Below are 10,172 nucleotides of genomic sequence, written 5' to 3'. Positions count from 1 at the left end.
TTTAGTCCAGGACTAGGCAACTACTGTATCCTTTAGTCCAGGACTAGGCAACTACTGTATCCTTTAGTCCAGGACTAGGCAACTACTGTATTCTTTAGTCCAGGACTAGACAACTAGATTCAGCCGTGGGCTGATTTTTTGTCGGAGCCGATGGTCAATGGTGCCGGAACATAATTATAATCATTTGTACACTGCAAATTGACCACAAGTAAGGCACAAAAGAGGTTGTATTGGAAAAGAACAACCATTTCATACCTTAATTACATGGAGACACGATCACGTCTCTTTTTCTTTATTCATGGGAATACTTGGTGAGCAGATTTCCTAAATGAAACAAATTTTTATCTGAATCCCTGGTGAATTTAGTCCTTTTTTGACCAAAAACAAAAATCCTCAGAACTTTGGGAGGTGCTTTTGGGAGCCGCCTGTTGTCAACCCCTGCTTCTTAGAGTAGCATAACCTTGTCTCACCAAAATGTGTTTGTTTTCCAGGGGGACTTTGCATCTCAGAATCTGATGCGTTCCATTGCCAGACAAGTTTGCGAACAGCTTGTGAATAGTGAGTTCTTATTTAGACCTTCAAAAACCAGCATTGGTTGGGTACACCTACACACACATACAATGTATACAAATAAACTATCTATGTGATTTTGCTATCTGCCTTAATCATATCTTCATTCATTCCTCTCAGGTCAAATGAGCAGAATTAATAATATGATCAACCAGATCCCCACCGGTTACTCTAGCAACAACCCAGGCCCCGCAGGCCCCCCTGGTACCGCCGGCAACACGGGTCCTCGTGGAGAACCTGGACAGACTGGCCGAAATGGTTTCCCTGGAAACCCCGGCTTACCTGGAAACCAAGGCGAGAGAGGTGAGTGATAATGTGCTGTTTATGTATTTTTTGCCTGTTTTTATTACTTCCTGTTTTTGTATGGCTAGAAAGTAAATTACAACCTATCAGAGATGCAAAACTTTAAGTTATGACAGGACACGGTCCTCTTCTTTAACCTATGTAACATCCTTGGATAACGGTTGGTCTGTTCTTTGAGCCTGGAGTAACATTGCAACTTTTACAACAATGGTACAATTAAATAATGACTGGAGCACAAAGATCAAATGGAAGTTTTGATTGCAAGCAATTGTGCAAAACACATCTATTCTAAAAATATAGAGTTCATGACATCATGTAATTAATTGATGGTCATCTGCCATCATGCTTCACTTCCTATAGTAAATCTGATCCATGCTACAATTTCCTCCATCCTCAGACATGCTCATTTGTGGTTTTTACAAATACATGGTGCTGTACAATATGACCTTTTGTCATTGCTAATAACCTGTTGCCTGTGTATCTGATTGTGTTGCTGCAGGGATGCCAGGAGAGAAGGGAGAGAGAGGATCCCCTGGAACAGGACAGAGAGGACAGAGAGGACTCAGTGGTCCCCCTGGTAAGACCTCGGCCATCACTCACTTCTCATGTACAATAACCCATTTCACAGCTATGCCTCTGCCAAGGTCTCCCGTCTCACAAGAAAACAGACCATTAACGGAAGCCCCTGACTCAGTAATTTGCCTCATATACAGCTGAAGTCGGAAGTTCACATACTCTTAGGTTGGAGTCATTAAAACTTGATTTTCAACCACTCCACAAATTTCTTGTTAACAAACTGTAGTTTGGACATCTACTTTGTGCATGACACAAGTACTTTTTCCAACAATTGTTTACGGACAGATTATTTCACTTATAATTCACTGTGTCACAATTCCAGTGGGTCAGAAGTTTACATACACTAACTTGACTGTGCCTTTAAACAGCTTGGAAAATTCCATAAAATTATGTCATGGCTTCAGAAGCTTATGATAGGCTAATTGACACCATTTGAGTCAATTGGAGGTGTACCTGTGGATGTATTTCAAGGCCTACCTTCAAACTCAGGGCCTCTTTGCTTGACATCATGGGAAAATCAAAAGAAATCAGCCAAGACCTCAGAAAAAAATGTGTAGACCTCCACAAGTCTGGTTCATCCTTGTGAGCAATTTCCAAACGCCTGAAGGTACCAAGTTCATCTGTACAAACAATAGTATGCAAGTATAAACACCATGGGACCATGCAGCCGTCATACAGCTCAGGAAGGAGACGCGTTCTGTCTCCTAGAGATGAACGTACTTTAGTGCGAAAAGTGCAAAGGACCTTSTGATGATACTGGAGGAAATAGGTACAACAGTATGTGTATCCACAGTAAAACGAGTCCTATATCGTCATAACCTGAAAGGCCGTTCAGCAAGGAAGAAGCCACTGCTCAAAACCGCCATAAAGAATGCAGACTACGGTTTGCAACTGCACATGGGGACAAAGATCGTACTTTTTTGAGAAATGTCCTCTGGTCTGATGAAACAAAAATAGAACTGTTTGGCCATAATGACCATCGTTATGTTTGGAGGAAAAATGGGGAGGCTTGCAAGCCAAAGAACACCATCCCAACCGTGAAGCATGGGGGTGGCAGCATCATGTTGTGGGGGTGCTTGGCTGCAGGAGGGACTGGTACACTTCACAAAATAGATGGCATCATGAGGACGAAAAATTATGTGGATATATTGAAGCAACATCTCAAGACATCAGTCAGGAAGTTAAATCTTGGACGCAAATGGGTCTTCCAAATGGACAATGACCCCAAGCATACTTCCCAAGTTGTGGCAAAATGGCTTAAGGACAACAAAGTCAAGGTATTGGAGTGGCCATCTCAAAGCCCTGACCTCAATCCTATTGAACATTTGTGGGCAGAACTGAAAAAGCGTGTGCGAGCAAGGAGGCCTACAAACCTGACTCAGTTACACCAGCTCTGTCAGGAGGAATGGGGCAAAATTCACCCAACTTATTGTGGGAAGCTTGTGGAAGGCTACCCGAAAGGTATGACCCAAGTTAAACAATTTAAAGGCAATGCTACCAAATACTAATTGAGTGTATGTAAACGTCTGACCCACTGGGAATGTGATGAAAGAAATAAAAGCTGAAATAAATAATTCTCTCTACTATTATTCGGACATTTCACATTCTTCAAATAAAGTGGTGATCCTAACTGACCTAAGACAGAGAATTTTTACTAGGATTAAATGTCAGGAATTGTGAAAAACTGAGTTTAAATGTATTTGGCTAAGGTGTATGTAAACTTCCGACTTCAACTGTACCTTAACAACAAGGTATGGAACATAAGAATCTTCCCGCATACTAACTGGAAATGGTTGTGCTCAACAACTGGAGACAGGAGGTTCATATTCACTACTTCCTGATCTACAGTTCTTAACTTATTTCACCATGGTAGCCATTTTGTTCTAAATCCTATCCCTGGACCTCTCTTTGTGACTTTTAGAACTCCTCCCAATGCAATATAAATGACAGACCCAAGGGGCAGGCCAAGATTTACCTAGATGTGTCTCATGAACCTTCGTTTGGGCAGCTGTGTTTCATAAATTCTCAGTGAACGGTCAAACGTATTCCCAGAAAAACACTGTGTTCACACGTCTTGATCAACATACGATACATCAAAGGAATTGAGAGCCAAGGTCTATTTCTGGATGAAGGATTTAACATTATGCATTATAGCTGCTATCTCTCTTATCAAAACAATGTTACCCCGACCTCTCATTCATCAGTGATCCCAAACCCATTCTAGAAATGGCTGAAGATTAGTCTCTAATAGCCGTCTTATTCACTGTTGATATTATGCTGTCTTCATGGAGGCAACATAACATCCACCTTTAATTGATATTCAGCATGTGAAGGCCCTGAGTCCCCAGAAGCTTTCCTATCACAAGGAGTAGGGGGGCTAGTGGAAATATCAGCCTATATATGATGTCTTCTTCCCCCTCCTGTCGAACACTGCCAAGTCTGTTTCTGTGAATGAAGTAAGACACTACTAAACTCCTGTAGGAGGAAGCTAGTTAGCTAGCAATGATGACTCATTGTTGAGTGGGAGAATCAGATTGTTGTACAATGAGCGTTGCTTTGGTGGCTCCTTCATTGACAACACATGTGCTCACTTAAGAGATCAAAGAGCAAGAGAGAGCGGAGGAAATTCCATCCTTTGTTTGTACTGTCTAGACAGACTGGGGCAGGGAGTAACTCACCAGAGCCCTGACTGGCTCACTTTTAATCAGACTTTTAATTGAGCCGTCTAAATATTGAAATTACAGTGGTAGAAACCAATAGTCCCCCCCTCCACTTCCAGTTGAGATTTAAGGGTGATGTCAGGGAGGTTTCGTTCAGACTATTCTTTAATTATTTTCCACAACCCATCTCCCTCTCCCTACTCCCAGGGCCACCAGGCGAGGCTCGAACTGGCGCCACAGGTACTACGGGCTCTGCTGGGCCTCGGGGCCCTCCTGGTCGCCAGGGAACCTCAGGAGTGAGGGGACCACCTGGACCCCCTGGCTACTGCGACTCCTCCCAGTGTGTTGGCATTCCTTACAATGGACAAGGTTACCCAGGTATGTCCACAACTGACTGAATCCCAATCTGCATGGCAGGGTAGCTGAATACATAGTGAATGTAACGTATGCACACTAATTTATTTACAACTTTATACTCAACAGCTAACTTTCTGCTCTGGTTCAATGCACGGAGGCCATGGGTTTCAAGGGTTCTAAACAAAATGCAGTTGTTAACATTTCTGCGCACAGATCCCGATTACGGGATCATTTCCCTAAACAACCCCTGAATTGCAGGGCGCCAAATTCAAAAATATTACAAAAAATATTTATAATCATGCAATCACAAGTGAAATATACCAAAACACAGCTTAGCGTGTTGTTAATCCACCTATCGTGTCAGATTTTGAAAATATGCTTTACAAAGAAAGAAATCCAAGCTTTTGTGAGTGTATCAATCAATGCTACAACAGCTAGCCCCAAATTAGCATGGTCACGAAAGTCAGAAAAGCAATAAAATTAATCGCTTACCTTTGATCATCTTCGGATGTTTGCACTCACGAGACTCCCAGTTACACAATAAATGTTATTTTTGTTCGATAAATATTACTTTTATAACAAAAAACGCCATTTGGGTTGCGCGTTATGTTGAGCCTCGTTCCGTTCGCCTCGTTCGCGTTATGTACAGCCTCGTTCCGTTCGACGAAAATTCCAAAAACTATCCGTAATGGTCGTAGAAACATGTCAAATGTTTTTTATAATCAATCCTCAGGTTGTTTTTAACAAACATAATCGATAATATTTCAACCGGACCGTAACCTATTCAATAAGAGAGAAAAGGAAAATGGAGAGCTCCCCTCTCGCGCGCAGGCACTATTCAGAGGACACCTGACTACTTTTTAAAAATCTCGTTCATTTTTCAAAATAAAAGCCTGAAACTATGTCTAAAGCCTGGTCACAGCCTGAGGAAGCCATTGGAAAAGGAATCTGGTTGATATCCCTTTAAATGGAAGGAAGACTGGCCAGGAAACACAGATTTAAAAAAATATAACTTCCGGGTTATATTTTCTCAGGTTTTCGCCTGCAGAATCAGTTTTGTTATACTCACAGACAATATTTTGACAGTTTTGGAAACTTTGGAGTATTTTCTATCCTAATCTGTAAATTATATGCATATTCTACGATCTGGACCTGAGAAATAGTCCATTTACCTTGGGAACGTTATTTAAAAAATATAAAAAATCTGACCCCTAGCGTCAAGAAGTTAACAAAACTTTATTCAAATGGGACAGTGGACGTATTTTTGTCTCGACAACCCCCTTTTGGCAACATTATGAACCCTTTACTTCCAAGGTCTCAATATGTTTGTAATAGAGTGGATATTCATAATTGCATGTTAAACACTGCCAAGTAGAAATAGAAATGGCAAATAACTTTCTGCACTAGAGAGATCTAACCCCCTGTTTGAACTGTTTTCAGGTCGGTCCTAGTAAACTCTCTATGCTGCCTGTGCTGCTTACAGTCCTGTTTCTGAGATGTTAGCTCACTGGCTAATGAGCCCTTAAGGATAACCACCGGGGACATAATTAATGAACAACCTTAAAAACCAAAAAACGAGACAGAAAGGAGTGGACTCGCACTAACACCACTTCACAGCCACTATCAGACAAGCTGCAGAGATGGCAACCCTACTGGCCTGTTTGTATCTTGAACCAAAACCCCAGCAAACAGAGAGAGAATGCTTCTCTACGCGGGAAGGAGCATGTAAAAAACAAACAAACCAAAAACTACTAACAAGTGGATCTCATAGCAAAAGAACAAGTGTTAACATGTTGACGTAGAGGTGATATCTGTAAATAAACTAATTGTGCCTTGTAAATGATGTTTGAACCACACAATCCACTAAAATCATTTAACATCTGTATTGAGCTTGTGCCTTATAACCTGCTTCTTACTGACTTACTGCCAGCATAACCTCTGTTTTATTACAGTATGAGGCCTGTGATTTACACAGCTTGTGCTCCGGTCCAAACCGAAGCATGTGACATTTGTACATTTAATCATGATGTTCTTTGTATGTTTGCCTAATCTATGCTAAGCGTTCTTTTCCTACCATTTTCTTATGTTTATATATATTTAGTATTCAGACACCTTGACTTTTTCCACATTTTGCTATGTTACAGCCTTATTCTAAAATGGATTCAATAGTTTTTTCCCCTCATCAATCTACACACAATACCCCATAATGACAAAGCGACTTTGGGATGCTGGCCTTCTAGGCAGAGTTCCTCTGTCCAGTGTCTGTGTTCTTTTGCCCATCTTAATCTTTTCTTTTTATTGGCCAGTCTGAGATATGGCTTTTTCTTCGCAACTCTGCCTAGAAGGCCAGCATCCTGGAGTCGCCTCTTCACTGTTGAAGTTGAGACTGGTGTTTTGCGGGTATTATTCAATGAAGCTGCCAGTTGAGGACTTGTGAGGCGTCTGTTTCTCAAACTAGACACTCTAATGTACTTGTCCTCTTGCTCAGTTGTGCACCGGGGCCTCCCACTCCTCTTTCTATTCTGGTTAGAGCCAGTTTGCGCTGTTCTGTGAAGGGAGTAGTACACAGCATTGTACGAGATCTTCAGTTTCTTGGCAATTTCTCGCATGGAATAGCCTTCATTTCTCAGAACAAGAATAGACTGACTGGTTTCAGAAGAAAGTCTTTGTTTCTGGCCATTTTGAGCCTGTAATCGAACCCACAAATGCTGGTGCTCCAGATACTCAACTAGTCTAAAGAAGGCCAGTTTTATTGCTTCTTTAATCAGTACAACAGTTTTCAGCTCTGCTAACATACTTGCAAAAGGGTTTCTAATGATCAAGTAGCCTTTTAAAATTATAAACTTCGATTAGCTATCACAATGTGCCATTGGAACACAGGAGTGATGGTTGCTGATAATGGGTCTCTGTACGCCTAGGTAGATATTCCATAAAAAATCAGCCGTTTCCAGCTACAACAGTCATTTACAACATTAATCATGTCTACACTGTATTTCTGATCAATTTGATGTTATTTTAATGGACAAAAAAAATGCTTTTCTTTCAAAAACAAGGACATTTCTAAGTGACCCTAAACTTTTGAACGGTAGTGTATAGATATATATATATTAGTTAATTTGCTGAGGAACATTTGTTGTATAACACCACAATGGGTTTTAGGAGTAGCAAAAGGATAGGATAGAGCTAGAGACAAGTGGCAGTGTTGTATTAGTGTTTTGTTACAAATTCAATCCCAGCTTTATTACTTGTATTGATATTTATCTTTATATGCGGTATGTGTTCAATATGGTTAATATTTCTCAATAACATTAAGTTCAGCAGTGCATGTAATCACTCTAACATAGAAACAAGATAAATTACAGTTCTTTGGTCCATACATTCAATACCTTGGTTGATTTTTCATGTTTAGGACATAGTCAAACATTTAGGTTGTACATTGTGCATGTTAAGTCTCAGCCTGTTGACTAAAGTCCTGTTTGATTGGCCAAACTAATGTTTCTAGCCACCGGCTACGAGCCCGACCCTGAAACCTACCTAGTCCCTATACCTGAGGAAGAACCGGAAGATGAATCTGAGGCAATACAGTCGCCTGGTTACTCACGAAACCAGAGAGGAAAGAGGTCACTATCAAGAGACGATACCGAGAGGATAGCACCATAAACAAAAACAAAACAGAGGATTGTTATATTGAATTTATCTCCATTATTACATGTGCGAGTATTAAGTGAAATTCAGAGAATAAAATATATGGGTCTGATACCCTTGGCTTTATTGAACATATCTTTACGCATCAACAAATTAAGTTCAGCAAGATTAAGTGGAAATATAATGAATCTCGACATTATTTCATTACAAACCTGTGTGCTTGCTAACTGTTTCCTTAAGTGTTTCTGCTTGTAACATAACTGCATTAAGTGTTAGAGTCCAATGTTTAATGCACTAATCATTGGAAAGTCATCAAATACGTTGGGGAAGATATATGTATGTCTCTGTACCCCTCCACATTAGCCCTGTACCTCACAGTTCATTGCAAATTTCACAATGTCAAGCTGTCTGTTGTTCTTTTGAAATCATGTAGTTTGCCACCCTCTTCATCAGAAAGAGGGTTACTGGTTCCAGCTCCATTAAAAGTTCCCAAAGATTCCCAGCTATTATCAAATCAGGCTTTCAATGAGTTACTTTAGACCAAATGTGTATCTTTTTTTATAATACCAACTCACAGCTGATTTTTCCCAAAGGTGGAGTTGCATGTCTGTGTTGTGTATTTAAGATTTCAACAAAACAAAAACAAATCAGAATATAGTTATTGTTTTGTATCAATACCAAATGCAGTTGGAATTTGTTTGCAAGACTATGGACATAGAATTGCTTTTTCATGTTTTAACTGCACATTGTGAATTCCACAGCCTTATTTTCTTATTTATTTCTGAAACAGAAGAGGCATTTTTCAATAAAACTACTGAAAATTGTACCTTTTGTTTCAGTCTCATGTCTGGTGTCTCAGTCTATGTCCCAGTTATTTGATAAATGCACTGTAGCTGCAAACACCTGGATATAGTATATCACATGTCAGATGCCAATCCCAAAAAACGGTCTTTACTAGAGTGAGTACAGCTTCAAAGGGGCAATCTGCAGTTCAAACTATAACCAAGCAGCCACCCTGCCACTATTTTGGTATAAAGATGAGAGATGGGGCTGGAGAAATGTAGCCACTGTCAAGTTCATAGACAGAGCTATGGATGCAAGGACTGACCATCCATGACGTCAAAATTATAGTTTTAACCATGTTTTGAGGCTATACAGTGATTTTTTACAATTACATTGTTTGCAAACAATGGACTTAAACATGTTTATATTTTGGGTTCTGATTGGGTACGACAGTTGAACTAAACTTGTGAGGAATTATAAGTTAAATAATATACGTTATAATATTCAAGAATCAATGGGTATATAATATACAGTCAGGTCTGTAATTATGGGCACCCTTGATAAAGATGAGCAAAAAAGGCTGTATAAAATAAATAATAAAATTGGGAAATGCTCAGAGAAAGAGATTTTGTTTAAGAAGCAATAAAATAAATAAAAAATAGATAGGGGTAAAAATTATTGACAACCTGTTGTCAGTACTCTAGCATCCTCCCCTTCTGAGGATAATGACACTGAGCCTTATTCTTAAATGTTTTATGTGGGGGAGGGATCCTAGACCATTCCTCTGAACAGAACTTTTCCGGATCCTTGATAGCCTGCTATCCTTGATATCCCGTCTGCTCTTATGGACCGCCCTCTTCATTTCAAACCACAGGTTTTCAATGTGGTTAAAGTATTGAGACTGAGATGGCCATTGCAAAATGTAGATTTCTAGTCAATTAAACATTTCTTTGTGGATTTTGATTAGATTTGGGGTTATTGTCATGCTGGAAGATCCACTTGCCGCCACAGCCTACTAGCAGAGGCAACCAGGTTTTTGGCTAAAATGTATAGAATGGTTGCTGGCTTAATTTTTAACATTTCAGTTTGGTCTAAACAATTTAAAATCATCCTATTGAACTCTTTTCATTGAGACATCATCAGACAGAAACCACATTTCTCACTGGTCACCAACAACTTAAGGCAGGAAGTAGACCCACTCCAGTGACTGTGGCCAAGCATGACTCCATACCAGATCATTAAGTTTGCTGACAACACAATGGTGGTAGGCCTGATCAC

General features: G+C 40.0%; 1 protein-coding gene across 3 annotated transcripts in view; it reads left to right on the top strand.

Moving 5' to 3' along the window:
- The window catches only part of LOC111968852 (collagen alpha-1(XII) chain-like), an 81,188-nt gene extending 72,251 nt beyond the window's left edge, over positions 1-8,937 (top strand). For 2 of the 3 annotated variants that reach the window (XM_023994759.2, XM_023994761.2), the window contains 5 exons: positions 492-558; positions 691-873; positions 1,373-1,450; positions 4,317-4,487; positions 7,969-8,937. In XM_023994759.2, the coding sequence (XP_023850527.1) occupies positions 492-558; positions 691-873; positions 1,373-1,450; positions 4,317-4,487; positions 7,969-8,126 (657 nt within the window). In that variant the 3' untranslated portion in view covers positions 8,127-8,937. Of the gene's footprint in view, positions 1-491; positions 559-690; positions 874-1,372; positions 1,451-4,316; positions 4,488-5,906 lie in introns of all 3 variants that reach the window. The other variant, XM_023994760.2, reaches the window with a different exon arrangement.
- Positions 8,938-10,172: the final 1,235 nt, after the last annotated feature.

The sequence above is a fragment of the Salvelinus sp. IW2-2015 genome, linkage group LG9, assembly GCF_002910315.2.
Source record: "Salvelinus sp. IW2-2015 linkage group LG9, ASM291031v2, whole genome shotgun sequence".
Taxonomy (NCBI): domain Eukaryota; kingdom Metazoa; phylum Chordata; class Actinopteri; order Salmoniformes; family Salmonidae; genus Salvelinus; species Salvelinus sp. IW2-2015.
Note: the sequence above shows the minus strand (reverse complement) of the source record. Positions and strands in the feature narration are given on the sequence as shown.